This window comes from Prenolepis imparis, unplaced genomic scaffold (assembly GCF_030444845.1).
Source record: "Prenolepis imparis isolate NDT839.2.m4 unplaced genomic scaffold, iyPreImpa1.0 SCAF_2, whole genome shotgun sequence".
Taxonomy (NCBI): domain Eukaryota; kingdom Metazoa; phylum Arthropoda; class Insecta; order Hymenoptera; family Formicidae; genus Prenolepis; species Prenolepis imparis.
Window position 1 is genome coordinate 10,829,306 of NW_028141160.1, and position 16,367 is coordinate 10,845,672.

General features: G+C 28.9%; 3 protein-coding genes across 5 annotated transcripts in view; 1 reads left to right on the plus strand and 2 right to left on the minus strand.

The window, feature by feature from the left end:
* LOC145947530 (UNC93-like protein) overlaps window positions 1–7,539 on the plus strand; it is a 66,513-nt gene extending 58,974 nt beyond the window's left edge. For both annotated transcript variants that reach the window (XM_083057318.1, XM_083057316.1), the window contains 2 exons: window positions 1,089–1,356; window positions 4,108–7,539. In XM_083057318.1, coding sequence (XP_082913444.1) covers window positions 1,089–1,356; window positions 4,108–4,427 — 588 coding nt within the window. In that variant the 3' untranslated portion in view covers window positions 4,428–7,539. The remainder of the gene's footprint in view (window positions 1–1,088; window positions 1,357–4,107) is intronic.
* Window positions 7,540–9,929: 2,390 nt separating this feature from the next.
* On the minus strand, window positions 9,930–12,774 carry Por (Protein-serine O-palmitoleoyltransferase por). Its single transcript, XM_083055993.1, has 7 exons — window positions 12,258–12,774; window positions 11,684–11,980; window positions 11,395–11,587; window positions 11,103–11,319; window positions 10,874–10,980; window positions 10,587–10,789; window positions 9,930–10,455 (listed from the first exon to the last, which is right to left on the minus strand). The coding sequence occupies exons 2-7, from the start codon at window positions 11,904–11,906 to the stop codon at window positions 10,016–10,018; spliced, it is 1,383 nt and encodes a 460-aa protein (XP_082912119.1). The 5' UTR covers window positions 11,907–11,980; window positions 12,258–12,774; the 3' UTR covers window positions 9,930–10,015.
* Window positions 12,775–14,997: 2,223 nt separating this feature from the next.
* LOC145946799 (solute carrier family 53 member 1) overlaps window positions 14,998–16,367 on the minus strand; it is a 67,348-nt gene continuing 65,978 nt past the window's right edge. For both annotated transcript variants that reach the window (XM_083056563.1, XM_083056557.1), the window contains one exon: window positions 14,998–16,323. In XM_083056563.1, coding sequence (XP_082912689.1) covers window positions 16,062–16,323 — 262 coding nt within the window. In that variant the 3' untranslated portion in view covers window positions 14,998–16,061. The remainder of the gene's footprint in view (window positions 16,324–16,367) is intronic.

Consider the following 16,367-nt stretch of genomic DNA (forward strand, 5'->3'; position numbering starts at 1 on the left):
TCGATATGCAGAATATGCACAGGAAAAAATAGATTAGTATTCTGCTATCTGTGTGACGCTTAATAGTAATAATCTGAGAGAAACTGATGATTCTTGTTTTGAAAATTCAATTAACATGCACATGAATCTTGTCAATGTGTGAAAGCAACAGAATTGAAAGTGACCGATTACATCTCGTGAATCTTGTATCTTAATGGATGCAAATTTGATACGCAGCATCTGCGCATTTCAAACGTTCGATAATAATTTTTATTAAAAAAAATTTTTTCATTATAATTTCTTATTACTTATATATATATATATATATATATATATATATATATATAAATCATTATATATAATTTTTATGTATAATTTATTATATTAATTATATATTATTAATATTTTGTTTCCCATAAAAATGTTGGTTAGTTTTAGTCATTTTCATTTTCTTATGTTATCATTCTTCAGGTCTTTTAAAAAATTCAAAGAGAGAAAAATTAATCTTATTATAATCGATATTATTATGAGCAATCTAAGAATTGATTGATTCGTTTTTATGCACTTTTTTATCAAGCCTCACATTTATTGGTATTAAAAAATTATTTTCACTTTTAATAATTTGAGTTTTAATATGTATTTTAATATTTTATTAAGTTTTTTTTCTAAATACAAATATTTTAAAAAATATTTTTATAATTCTTTTGTTAATATTAACAATGTAAAAATTATAAAGAAAAAATTAAAGTTTAATTGCATTAAAACCAATTCTCTTTTTTTTTCAATTTTGCTTTCTTTTTCATAGTGTAAAATTCATAGTATGATATCTTCTATATGGTCATTAAGTTTGATGTTGATTGCTTAATACGATAATCGAAATGCAGAATGAAAATCAAGAGCACATTTACTAATATAGAGCGATGATAATGAAAGCCATTGTGTTTCAACTATTGATCTAATTTATCAACAACCTTTAACGTTCAAAGAAAGAAAGAAAAAAAGAGAGAAAAGAAGAAAGTTTAATGGACTCGGAATGTCATAGATTATCTTTGGCGAATTAAAAAAAGAAATATTAAATCGAATTCTTTTATCTCTTTTTGTCTTTCCAGGCGTACATCTCCTGCGCCCTAGGTGTTCACAGGGTCGGCTACGTCATGATCTGCTTCGGGGTGGTCAATGCCGGATGTTCGTTGTTGTTCGGTTCATTAATGAAATTCGTCGGCAGACAACCGCTGATGGCACTTGGCGCCATCGTTCACGCTTCTCTCGTAGTCGTTCTTCTCATGTGGAAGCCTCATCCTGATAATCCCTATGTCTTTTATTCTGTTTCGGGTCTATGGGGCGTAGGTGATGCCGTATGGCAAACGCAGGTCAATGGTGAGTATTCATTATATTTTACATGTTAGTCATTATATTTTAAATGTTGCAAAAATAAAAAAATACACAAAGAATATATATACACATATAATATATAATAAAGAGAGATAGTGCAATGCTATAACAGTTTTTCAGAATTGTTATTTTTTATATGTTAATTTTACAGCAATCAGTTTCTATTGAAATAATCGAGCATCATGAAAAATATTACGTGATGAACGTTATTAACCATATGGCTTGCAAGCTATTATACGCGCAATCCAGTATATAATAAATCGAACGATATATTGTTGCATTATAGAGAGACAAAAAGATTATTCGGATTAATATTAGATTAGAATCCATAATGTGGAGCGTGCATTTATTATTATTATTCGCACAATCGAACATAATGAAGCAAACGTTATATCGTTAAATTATTTAATCCCATTATTATTGATTATCCATAATACGATGAGAGATAGACAAATCAATTTTGATTTACGCGGATTTGTCCGACAGTCTCTTTCTGTGTCGTTTCAAGAAAATCGAATCGATGAATTTTTATTATTTACCCTTGGCCCGTTAAGATTTACTGCTTACGCATTTGTTTGTTCACAACAATCAACACGGATATTGACAGATCAGATGAATACTTGACGAGCATTCTTAATATATTCGTGACAAAAAAATAATATTAGTCTGGAAATAAATTATTTCTCATTAATATTAACGTTTTTAATAAGCTAAGATCACTGATCTATTCAGTCGGAGAAAAAAGAGAAGATAGAGTTTATAACAAATATATAATCATCGGCTATATTTCATAGATTATGCAAACGTCAATTTGTCTGCGATTTTTGACGGATAATAAGAAAAATATCCTTTTTTATGTAGCACTTGTTCGTTGTTGACAAGGTAGATAAATAGAAGGTTCGATGATGTAATATGTAATCTATAAAAAATTAATCGCGACAGAAAGAGAGGAAGTAATAAATCGCGAATTACTAAACAGCTAAATTGCTGTTCGATAACTAGCGACTACTTCGATAATGTAATTTTCTTTATATTAGTTTGCACATGCCGTTGCTATATAATCAGTTGAATTAATAAAAGAGTCATGATTAATGAAAATGTTTTCCTGAATTAGAGCCCGGAGAAATTGATTAAGGGAGATAACATATAGAAAAAAAATAGTAATTTTATGATGCATAATAAAGCTGAATACACATTATTGTAACATTATTGTAACATCATCATTACATCAACGCAACATCAAATATTCGATGATATAGTTAGATGACAATAAATAGATTTGTTCTAAATAAGACACTACATATTGTTGATATATTGTATCGATATATTTTCAAAGGCATTAAAAATACTTCTCTTTATCTCGCAAAAAATTTACTTACGTGAAATCAAGCAAATATTCATATTCATATATTACGTATTACAGCATCAACTGAAGACGACGATTTTTACCTTCGTTGATTAAATCATGTCCAAAAATTTTTTCAGAGATAATACTCAAGTCACAAAAAATTACTCGATACTAATTTTTCATACTTTATTTCATTAATGCGTAGGATTTAATTTAAACATCAGAGAAACATTCCATTATATATTCGCATTTTTCAAGAGTTGTTGCATCATAATGCGTTGTGGTTGGCAAATAAAAAGGAATCTATACTAGATATTATAAAAAAAAATCAATGTTTTTTAGATTTCTTATCACTAGAAAAAAATAATTACCACTCCTTTGTTTTGAGATGAAAAAAGAGATATTCGAGCGACATCAATAATTCCGTTTCGACTTAATTTTTATTTGTTAACTGCAGTTTTCACGTGTAATAAAGAACAACCAAATGACACAATTTCGCGTTACCTGCGCATAGCAAGCTGTATATATATAATTAGAACTTCTGCACAATTATACGACCGGAAAGCAAGTTTCGGCGTTTCTTTTCTGTCTTATTGTTAGTGTGTAGTTCTTCCGAGATTAATCGCTCTACGATTTGTTCGAGTTGCATCCTGAGATTTTGCAAAAACCGATATGCAAATCTATCCAACTACCTATACATTAAAGCACACAATATAGACAGCACTTACTTCGTATCCGGCTTTGGCGGAATAATTACGTGCATCATGCGTGCACATCGTGCGAATTTCTAATTTCAATCTAGATAATTAGCACAATCACTCATGCGATATCATTATTTAAAGATCTAAAAAATATTCTCTCAAGTCTCTCTAAGAACATATTATAAAACAATCTCAAATTACACCAATTATTGATGGAAAATTTTCTTTCCATCGTATGTCGACAACTTACGAAAATAACAAGTTGTTATTACGCAAGATTTGAAGATTAAATTGGAAAATTCCACTTGTCAAATTTTAGCTGTGAATGGAACATTTCCTTAAATTTAAATATATCTTTAATTAAGGCTATTGCCATCATGGATTAATATATACCTCGTATATTCTGCTTTTTTCTCATAGATTTTTCTTGATTTTTTTTTTACTAATTACATTAATATGACATTGCGAATCATTAACACTATATGTTTCCTAATGGTGCGTCATTTTTAAAGATCATTAATGTAATTATATAAAAAATTTAGAATCCACATAAAAATAATTTTAACATCTTTGTAGATATAATAACAGAAACCTTTAATTTTTTCGCGGATGAATATTTCTTAGACACTAAAAATCATTCTTAAATCTTTCTCTTATCGTCGTACCTGGTGCGATTCCTTTTTACAGGACTCTATGGCACGCTGTTCAGACGTAACAAGGAGGCGGCCTTCTCAAACTACAGGCTATGGGAGAGCGCAGGTTTCGTGATCGCCTACGCGTACAGCACGCATCTCTGCGCCCGTATGAAGCTGTATGTGATGCTGACGGTGCTGATTACCGGCACCATAGGCTACATTATTGTCGAATTGCTACACAGGCGCAAGCAACAACGGCTCAAAGCGATCGCCGAGGATCCGAAGGCCGCCCAGATCGAGGCGAATCAGCCAGAGGAGACTGACGATGAGAAGGACGACCTCGACGACGAGATCACCATCACCCACCTGTGAATGATCTCCGCCATCGACGTAATCGTTCCTTATTAAAAGTATTATCCGCGCTCCCGGCTCTTTCTCGTCTTGTCGACGGGAAAGTCGAGACGATGATGACCGGAAGACGACAATCGATTGATTTCGCGGATATCCTTTCTTCCGCTATATCTGATGAAATCATACATCAATTCTCTCGTTTTCGCTTATCAGTTCTTCGAACTTCACCGATAGATCCGGGCTGGTAATCGGTGCGCAATCTCACGTACTTTTTTCTGTTGACAATAAAAAGTCAAAGTCGGGATGCAATTTCGGTGAGTATATGCGCAAGCCTTCCATGATGAAGTGGAAATGCTGAATGTTGACTCCATCTCACAGGACGCTTCCCTTCAAGGAAATGGTGCTAAAAAAATGCATGGTGACGTAGAATTGGCTCTCGTGTTAGATGGGACTTTCGTTACTATTACTAGAAACTTTTGAATTGACATCGACGATAAGGACCATCTTGATGAACGTTCCCATTCTATGTCTTCATCATGATTCATAGAGAGAAAAGTGGATTTTGTTAATACCGGCACCGGCGCCGGTTTAAATAATCTAGTGATCTTTACACATTAATTATATACGAATTTTTTTTATTATAAATACTTAATCGAGACTATTTGTAAAGATTACTATGTTATATTTCGTGTCCCTAAATGAGAATGCATGTGACATATGTGTATAGTTTATAACTAATGGAAATTGGCGTGAGATTGGACGAAATTCGTCATTTATTCGAGGAAGAATGCTCTATACTCTCGCTCGAATTTATAATACTCTATGTTTAAAAAAGGACAAATAATCGTTAGAAGAAAGACATTCTTAATAAAGAAATATTGTTATTGGTTACATCGACAGTCGAAATTTCTCGCATTTTTCTTGAAAGAGAAACACGTGAGATGTCAATATGGACATTAAAACAGTATTTTTTTTTCTACCAAAAAGACGAATTAAAAGGAATGAGCAAAGTTTTATTCTACGCGTAATTTTAAATTTTTAATATTCAAAATTCTAAATTATGAATCGCTTATATATAAATATCTTTCTTCAATGTTGTGTATTTTATTTTCTCTCTCTGTTTCACATATAAAAGGAGAGAAAAATGTATCTTAATTAAATTGAATTTATAAAAATGTTATTTTTTTACAGGCAAATTAAAATAAATTTTTTTCTTATTCCGATATTTAAGTCATATCACTGCAATTAAAAATTTCACAGAATAAGAATTCAAATTTTATCTTCGGATCTATTTTTTGCGACAATCTTATCTAGCGCTATTTTTTATTCTTTTAGAAGTGGAAAAAGCGCAAAAAACATATCAAAGTATAAGTTATAAACACCATAAGTCGCTTGAATGCAAAACATGCATCTCATTTTCGTCCTATCACACACTTTATACAGTAGCTCAAGAGTCTACAATGTAAACTTAGAATACGGATGCAATCCTTTAGAGATCTGTTTTTACGAGAAAATTATCGTGTTGATAGAATGGTGATTATTTCTTAGATTGAAAATAAAAACGCGAAATTATATATAAAAATATGAATTTAATTTCTCAATTCTTTATATCCCCGTTACAAAAAAAAAAAATTATATCATGTATCACGAAGCATACAAATTTTATTGTTCGTGAAAGAATAATCAGTACGTGAAAATATTAAAAACTCATCGTATCTCTATCTCATCGGAGCAAATTTTGCAAAGTTATGCAAATATTTCTTATGTATAAATACTCCGATTAATATACTATATACTATATACTATATATACATATATAATTCCTGCATCTCGTTGCGTAGAGATGTGACATATAATAGAGACTGAAAGTTTTTCGTTGCTGAAAAAAATTAATGCCTTTTCTTAGAATAATTATGTCAAATACTGATCGATATTGTTTTTAATTTAGTATTTGCATTCAACATAATGATTTGTAATAATCCTCGCTAAAATTCTTCAGATAAAGAATGTTTTATTTTTCTCGGAATTTTTATATATATATATATAATTCGACAAAAATAAATTGATATTTGCAACAATGTTCATATTAAAATTAAAAAATAATGATAGATTTATTAAAATTAATTAATTTGATTTGCGCAAAAAGTTAAAAAAGCATTGTCATACATAACGGGATTGTATATATATCAATGTGTTTTCTCGTTTAGAAAAAATTGTCTTTATGTAGGAAGATTTCACTTATATGGTACAACTTTCGCGAAACTTTTCCAAAACGTAAAGATCGAGGCTGTTTTATTTATTAACAGACGCGTCATAAAATTAAATATTTTGCGTTAATTTCCGTCAATTATTGCGCAGTCTAAAAGATTAATTGTTTGTCTGCTGGTCTTATTCGGAGTTTATCAACCTTTGCGTATTTATTGCACGTGCTCCGAGAGATTCGTGCGATAAACCAAATTACGATTCCAATAACGTTTCCACAGACGAGTAAACAACTATTTTTTTTTCGCAGCAGTACACAATAAGCAGAACGAGATGGATAAGAAACCAGGGAACTCACGAGAATTCTGTCTCCTGGATGAGAGATATTCAATTCTGGGGTATTGCGGCCGCCTATTTAAATTTAAATACTCGTGATATTATTTCATCCTGGTTTAAAGTTACTTCAGCTCCGCGTTCCATGTCCGTCTCTCGTCTTTTTTTATTATTATTCATTTATATTTTCTTGTTTTTCATCCTGTTGGCGAGAACTCGTCTTGTCAACTTGACGCGACACGGTATCACGATTTTCTACTCGATCAGCACCGCTGTCGCGAAAAGAACCCCATAATGACATTGTTGGAAGCTGCGCGACAAGAATGAAACGCGCGGCATATAACGGTGCTCGTTTTGCTCGCTTTTTACTTGCTGGATTTTATGCACGTTGCCAATCCTCTCTCCTTCATCTCGCCTTTTCTTTCTTTTTTTCTCTTAGCTTCTCAATGCCACGGAAAGTATTACACTTCTCGACAGGATTTTTAATACCCTACGTTATATCCCTCTTTTCTTTCCGTGGTGTCGCATAGCGAATTCCTCATCTTCATTTCGCGAGGAGTCTCCCACTGTGAAATCTCAAAAATGAAATAAACATGAACGATGCGGCAATATCAGTATTAATCACATTAAATAAAATCAGATCTAATGACTCTTATAATTATAAATATTTCATTTAGCAAACATATTCTTACATATATGTATAATATTATATCCAAAGAGGAATGAAATAATCACCATTTTATCAAATCGAAATATCGAAGATATTCGGATGCGAGAAAAGAAAATTTTTTTCTTCAATATGTAAATACAAAATAAATGATAATTTATGTAATAATTCGAGAGACATTTATGTCAGAGAGTGGTTCTGTCATGCGAATCAAAATACACATTATGTATACTCATTATACATAATATCTGGTTTTGCATTAAGAATGTATATTCTATATCACTCAAATTGTGCTCTATATCTTATTTCTTTTTCTTTATTGTATTGCGAACATTGTAGATTTAAGTAGCTCTATAGTTATGTGGTGTAACATCGGATGAATGAGATTACAGAGGTTGAATCGGATTAGCGTTAAACACGTTTAATGAAACATAGTGATAGCATATATAGGTATTGCTTTCTAGTGATTAGAAGAATTGTGCCTTATTTGAAATCCGATTCGTTCTGCAATTCAGTTTCATCCGATTACTATACATATTAATATTGCAATTAGATACATATATAATGGTAGTGTTACGGTAAGAAAGCAAATGATAGAAAAATTAAACATCGAGAGTTTGAGACGAAAAAGGCAGCGAGGTTGCCTAGAATATCTATTATATATAGTTTTCGAAAAAAATACTAGTTCTATTTTGTTGAACTTTAAAGATTTACACGAACTACAATTTGCACTTTAAATGCATTGATAAGAAGACATGGTTTAACGGGGACCACGACCTAACATATTTAAGCCTGCGAGATTAGACTTCCTAGATTTTATTGAAAAATATTTAGAGAAATATATATATATATATATATATATATATATATATATATCTGTTTAGAAGATGAAAAATATATGGACGCGATGTATAATCGCGAGCAAATAGCATTGGGACCATTTTGAATTTGCGTTCTTCTTGCTCTTTTATTGAGATTTGTAAATATCAATTAATTTGTAAGTATTAATCGCTAGATATATAATTGTGCAGACAGAAAGAGCAACTGGACATCTCGGTTCACGTATCAAGCACATTTTTTAAACGTTGTTTTCTGTTATTTTTATTTAACTACGTTTATGCGCGTCAAAAGAGTATAATTACAGCTATTATGTTATTATCTTCCTTTTCCTCTGTATTTAAGATTATTAGATCTATTCTTTTTATATGCTTATTCTCTATGCTTATATATTCTATTGTTCTATTATATCTTGAAAATATGTGTAAGCACATACTTATTTCGTTTGAAATAAAAGCGTGTATAGAAGAGTGACAGGAAAGAATAGATCTATATTGCTTGAATATTTTTCACTTTTTAGACATGCATGAACGCGATTGTTATATATATATCCTTAGATGAACTAAGGGAATCCAGCGTATATGCTAAGTTTGTTGTTTTATGATAAAAAGATCATGGCACGCCTATATAATTATCAATGCGTCCGATAAAAATTGTACAGTATAGATATAATTATATGTTCACTTCCTTTTACTAGTACATTCGATTGTTATCATACATTATGATGACACGTTGATTATGATTGCAATCATTGTTATATCACCAGATTATTTTGCTGCTATAGTTAATAATATATTACTATATTATTATATATATGGCCGACACACGTAATGTTATGTAACTATAAGGATTATTTTATTAAAATTGTCGATTAAGATATAATTATATATAAATATAAATAATATGAATTTTATTTTTCTAATTTCCTTCTAACAAAATACTATGCGTTTGTTCGTACAAGTATTGATCTTTCAAAAACATTGCTAAAAAGTTAAACTTATCTCAAAAAAATTAAGTGACAAATATTTTATAATACTTTAAAATATAATTTGTGATATTCATCCATTTAATCTTCAATAAATTAACAAGCAATAATTGTAGTGTAATTGTCAATGTAAGACAATTAGACAATTTCAAACGATTAGAAACACAAGTATTTATTATGCGAGAATTAACCTTTTATTTTATAGTTACGATGATTCAACAATATGAATAATATACTAACAAAATTTGCAAAGCAATTTTATTGTGTATTTGTGTATTGCATATAAACAAATTATTTATTTAAGCAGATAACATATAATAATAATAGTAGTCATCTTTCCTTTGTTTTCTCATTGTTAAAAAAATTTCTTTTTTTTTGCAAACTTATATTGTTTTATTAAATACATTAGGAATAATATAAAATATTATCTTAAAATGTATTATTCATATTTTTTAAAGTTTTATAGAGAGGAAATTGTCTATAAAATATGCTACAGATTTGATTTATGATTTTTTATAAAAAAGTAATTAAGTACATCATTCTTAATAAAATTAATTGTATAAATCATACTTACAAAATAATTTGCTACTTCATTAAAAAATATATACAATATGTAGTCAAAGCTACCCAGTGACTAGCGAATCCAAGTTCAGTCCACTTATCGATAGTGTGACTATAACTGTACCCTGTTTCTTGCAGATCGGACGTATCAAACATGAGACCTAAATAAGCTAAGTGGAACATCGCCAATCCGGAGAATGCCAGATTCGTCATAAACACCCACCAACAATTGGAATTATATTTGTGTACGCATTTTCGTTTGGCGCATTGTTTGGACGCGATACAAGCATCGAAAGTATCAGCTAGCATGGCCCTGAGTTGAAATTCGACATATGTATAAAATCCTAAACTAAGTAACACAGCTGCCAGTTGAAAGTTCAATCCGTGCAAAAGAGAGCTTATGAGATATGTGATGATCACTGCGCCAAATGTTCCATAATTTTTAATACTAGGACGGAAGATATCTGTAAAAAATAATATTGAGACTAATTTAAATTCTATTTTTATATCTCGGACACATTTTGTGTTTGATTTATATGATTTATTATTCTTAAAATATTAACACTTTGTTTTGAATTCCGATTTTTATACTTACAAGTTTTTAGCCAATAATGCATTGGAATGTTCCAGTAAATCACAACTTGAACCAGCGAGTGTGGGAACTCGATGTACAAAGGCTTAACTATCATTGACGTTGAAAGTGAAAATCCACCTAAAACTAACAGCGCCGAAGCTATGTATGATACAAAGTAGTGAGATCCTCTAAAAGACAATGCATCTCTGTATGCTATCAACCACCTAAAAAAATATGAAACAAAGTATTTTAGATATGGAACAGTAAGATTAAATATTTATCAAGAATATGAAATTATAGATACTAACTTCCAAGAGTTATCTACGAATATCCATTGCATCCAACAGTTTGAAATGCTTAGGAAGACAAAGGAAAGAATGGCATATCCCATGCTGCATATTATCCATCGTCTTGCCTATAATAGAATTTTTAATTTTATTTTAAACACTATCATTTTCTAAACTATTTAAAAGAAACATTTTTTATTAAAATATTTTGTATAGTAAACTAAAACTAAATTTGTGATTATTTATTTACCTGAATCTTGGAATAATGCAACAATAGGTAATCATTAAAGGATATCCAGGGTCCAAATAGACAAGTTACACCACAAAACATGTAACCCATGTAACTATAAATATCTGGCAAGTTGCTCGAATCACTTCTATCAATGGCAACACTAATCGCTTTCATCACCATAATCATAATCACACTGCGTATTTTGTGCCATATTATTGACTGCATAAAAAACTCGCTGAAAAAAAATTAAAGTATTATCTACTGAAATATAAATATCAAGTAATTTAAAAAATATTTTATTGAAACATACCAGTATGCAATTATCAAAAGAGATGGTAAAAAGACTCCTATGCCACTATACCATTTTTTTGGCACATATAGAATAGCGTAAGAAAATAGAACATATACAATCAATATATTTAAAGATTCATGCACATAATGGTGGATAATGTACAAGCCTATAATTACTGATAATATATGAAATATCTTGTGTGATATGTATTCTGAAATATAAAACAATAGAAACAATTGTAATTGATGCAAATGAAATGATCTGAATAAAAAGAATAACATTTTTAATATAGAAAAAAGAATCTTACGAATGTGAATAAACAATCTAAATAAGATTGTGCAACCCAACAAAGGCAACAGATTATATCCTGTATCATATAGACTAGGACTAAGACAATACTGGTACAATTCATGTAGAGTTTCCTTCTCTGTATCTGCATAATCGTAATCATATTCGACATTGTTGTGTAAGCATCCGTAGTCCGAACAATCGTCCTCATCGTAGAAAACTGTGGCGCCTACATCTTCCATCACAGTATGAGACACAAAGAATCCAGTAACTGATTAACATAGCACGTTTGTAGAACCGATGCACCTTGTTTAACCTATTTTTTCAACATAAAGAATAAAACTTAGAAATTTCATGGGTAAAAGAAAATATGAACAAGATAAACTATAATTTCATAATTTAGAGCAAGTAATTGTTTAAAATTGTTTGAAAAGACAATGTAAATTTAGCCAAACAAATAAAAACGTTGATAGACTTTTATACACACACAAAATAATAATTATATAAAATCAGACAGAGAAAATGTATGTGTGTATGCAGGATAAAATCACTAAAATACTAAATAAAATGTAAAATTGATCTTAGAAATTTACCTCACTTGAAATAATGTGACGTATAATAATACTGAAGCGCACGTGTCATATAATTAGATTATATGATAGATTATGCTCTGATATTCAATAATTATACAATCGGCATAATCTTAACGGGTAAAAGTTTTAAGTAGAAGATATTACACAGTATAAAAATTGATTATTAGCAACAATATAATACTTTCAACGCTCGATCTTTTTCAATATATGTACACAGTCCACGTTTTTTTTTCCCCGGCGTCGCCGGATGTTTTTTCAGGTTATGTGATTATGCGACACAACACAGTAAATACGCCTAAATTAAAACCTCTTCGCCAGGTATACTCTCCTAAAACATACTTCTTCTTTCCACGTGTTCTCCGTGTCATTTCTCGCCTGAGTTAATAGTAGAACATATGATTGTCACCATTTTGCATTTAACTTTTTAATTTATGATGTCAAAATTAATTAATATTGCTTATTATTTATTGTTATATGTATTGATTGATAGTGTTTTTATTAACTTATGTTACTTTCATTGATCTACACTACTTTCATTGACCTATACCACTTATATTGATTACATCATTATTTTATATCACTGTTTTGCATTTATCCCTTAATTATAATGTTTCAAATTAATTAATTTTGCTTATTATTTATTATTATAAATAATAACTTTTAATATTTTATTGATTTATACTACTTTTATTGACCTATACTACTTACATTTACTACATTATTTTATGTCACCGTTTTACATTTAACTTTTTAATTTATGTACACATTTATATATATATACATTTATGTACCATTTATATATATATATATATATACATGCATTTATGTACACATTTATATATATATACATTTATGTACGCATTTATATATATATACATTTATGTACACATTTATATTTTTATTGCATTTGTATTTAGATTATTTTAAGCATATCAATCATATTATTTCCAAGATCATCTTGTTAAAAACTTTATAATTATATATAGAATGTTCTATAACTTAATTGCGCAAACTTTTACTTTTTCGAAAAAAAATAATATAATTATTCTTTACATTATTTTTTAATTATTTTAATTATTATTCTTATTTTTATCTGTTTAAATAATGCATAAAATATATAAAATAATAATAATGTAAAAATATATAACAAATAATATAAAGTAATAATGTAAAAAAAAAAAAATATATATGTATAACTATAGAACAGCTGCACTATCTCTGCAGTAATATGTGTCATTTATGTCCGAAAAATCGTCTGAGTTAATAGGGGAATATAATTTGCAAAGAGGTAGTGTCGATAGTGCAGCAAATAATATATTCGAAAAATCATCCGCGTTAATAGGAGAATATAATTTGCAAAGAGGTAGTGTCGATAGTGCGGCAATAAATGTCTTTTAATATGTCCGAAAAATCGTCTGAGTTAATAGGAATACATGTTATGCAAAGAGGTTGTTCGAAGTAACGTCGGTAATAAAGGTTGGTAAATTATCGACGTTATTATCAATAAATTAGCAACTTTTATTACCGACGTTACTTCGATCTACCTCTTTGCATAATATGTATTCCTATTAACTCAGATGATTTTTCGGACCTGAAAAGACACATATTGCTACACTATACCTCTTCGCAAAATATGTTCCCCTATTAACTCAGACGATTTTTCGAGCGCAATAAGACATATATTATTGCTCGTTAAATCTCTTCGCAAAATATAATCTATTAATTTAGATGAATTATCGAAGATATTAAAAGACTCGTATTATTGCACGTTAATTGCATTAATAATTATCTGTAAATTAATAACAAAAATATATGAAAACTGATTTTTCTCGCAGATTCTGCCACTGAATAAGCGCAAGAAAGAGTCCTGATGTCTTTTAATATATTTTAAATAATATGTTATAATACTTTAAACTTGATTAATATTTTTGAAAGTTATCAGCTGATTTCTATCAAAAAATATTAATCGAGAATAAGATATTATAACATATTATTTACAACATATTACTATTTTAATTTTTTATCATATTATTTAAAAATTTAATTAATAAATTAACGCTTTAATCAGCTGATTTCTATGAAAAACTATTAATCGAGTTTAAACAAATTTTATTATTTTTAAAAAAATATTTTTTTTAACATAAAACCGAAGAATGGCGCGCGCGTAGCGCGCGCTTGTGTTGTTCTAGTATAATAAAACCATAATTATTGGAACACAAAATCTAATATAGAATTTACATCTAGAAACACATTTTTATTCACTAGAAGATAAGATGAGTATCATTTACATAGATAAATACATATTTAATGAAGAAGTACAAAAAAGGAAATAAATATATTTCGAACTCATATATAAATATAAAAACTTTTAATTTTTTTTCCAACAAAAAAATTGATACAGAGAAAATTATAGTTACAGTTTCTTTTGTGTGGATTATTTATGTATTTTAATATATTACTATAATAATAATGTACATACTTATATAACGTTTGACAAATGTAAGCAGTTTTATCGAAAAATGAAGTCGAATTATTTACTTAAAATTTAAAATATATAGCCTCTGTTATTCTAATGTAATAAATCATTAACTTATTTTGTGGCACGTGTATAAATAATTAATAATAGATAGTAAGTTTTATATATATACACACACCAAAAATTTGATATAATAAATACAATAACATATAATATAACAATAATAATATAAAATGATATACATTTTTATCGTTATTAAATATTGTATATGTTTAAGTATATAACAATTGAAAATAAAATAGATAACTCTTCCTACAAAAATTATATTATATTATATCAATATATCTTCAAAATTAATAAGATGATAATGGAATATAGGCTGCGATCAAGAATGCGCTACAAATGTTTCGAAACATCATTCTATCTTTATTTTTCTGGAATGTAGAACAAAGCTAGAATGATGTTTCAAAGCATTCGTAGTGTATTCTCGACCATTATCTCACCAAATATTTGTATAAAATAGTCGGCTAATTATAATACTGTTTTATATACAAAATGCTCTATTATCCAAATATGCAAAATATTGGTAAATTAAATATTGAATTTACAATATGTCTGCTCTTCTCGCGGCCAGAAAATAATTTATACACACAATATAATTGCATAAGGTATGTATAAGTACTATATGTTCAATATGTATAAAAAAAACTTCTAACATTAGTCTAATATATTTAGTGTCACTTGTCTTAACAATGTGATAACATCAAGCTATGTGATGCATCAATAGTCTATTTTTTTATATTTGTAGAAATATTCATATTTATAGCAATTATACTTATTACTAAAAATTGGCATTTTTAGAAAAAATTTAGTAGCAATATAGTCAATAAAATCATTGGTATCTAAATGGCAGACAAAATCTTACTCATCAACGTTTCATAAAGCATGCAAAGTATGTTTCATTTGCGAGTATATCCTGTCTTAATATCTATAGATCTGAAGATTATAAAGTTCATAAAGCTTATTTATTCAAGCTATAACTATTTGTTTTTATATTGGAAGACTCGGTGCAGATTCTAAAATATTTTGTGTTATAATTTATCCTGAAGTATCTTATGCGAGAGCAACATCAAAGGCACTGTAATAGTTTCAAATTCATAATATTCAACTAAAGCATTTCATCTGTATTCTAACGAAATCAAATATGTGTTATTTACGAAATTGTGACTTATCATCCTCACTTAAGTACTATATTTCAAACGCTTCCAATAGCAGTCTGCAATTGCAACAAGTTAAAAATAATATCGTACAAAAATTTTGAGCTATATTCAACTTGCATTCGATATATCAATATCCATGGTTTCTTCTTTAAGCAACGCTCGTTTTTCCTCCTTCATGTTGTTCTGTTTTTTACCACCACTTTTACGCTTGCCCCTATTAAGTACACCATTTTCGTCATCCATCATTCGTAGAATTTGCGTCTGATCGGAACTTTCTATGGGTGCTATGGAGATATCTCGTACGGCGCGGAATTTACCACAGTTATTCAAATGTTCGTTCTCCAAACGGAAAAAGTTCCATACAAATCGTCTGAAAACAATTTGATAAGAAAATAGGAAGATACATAGAAATTT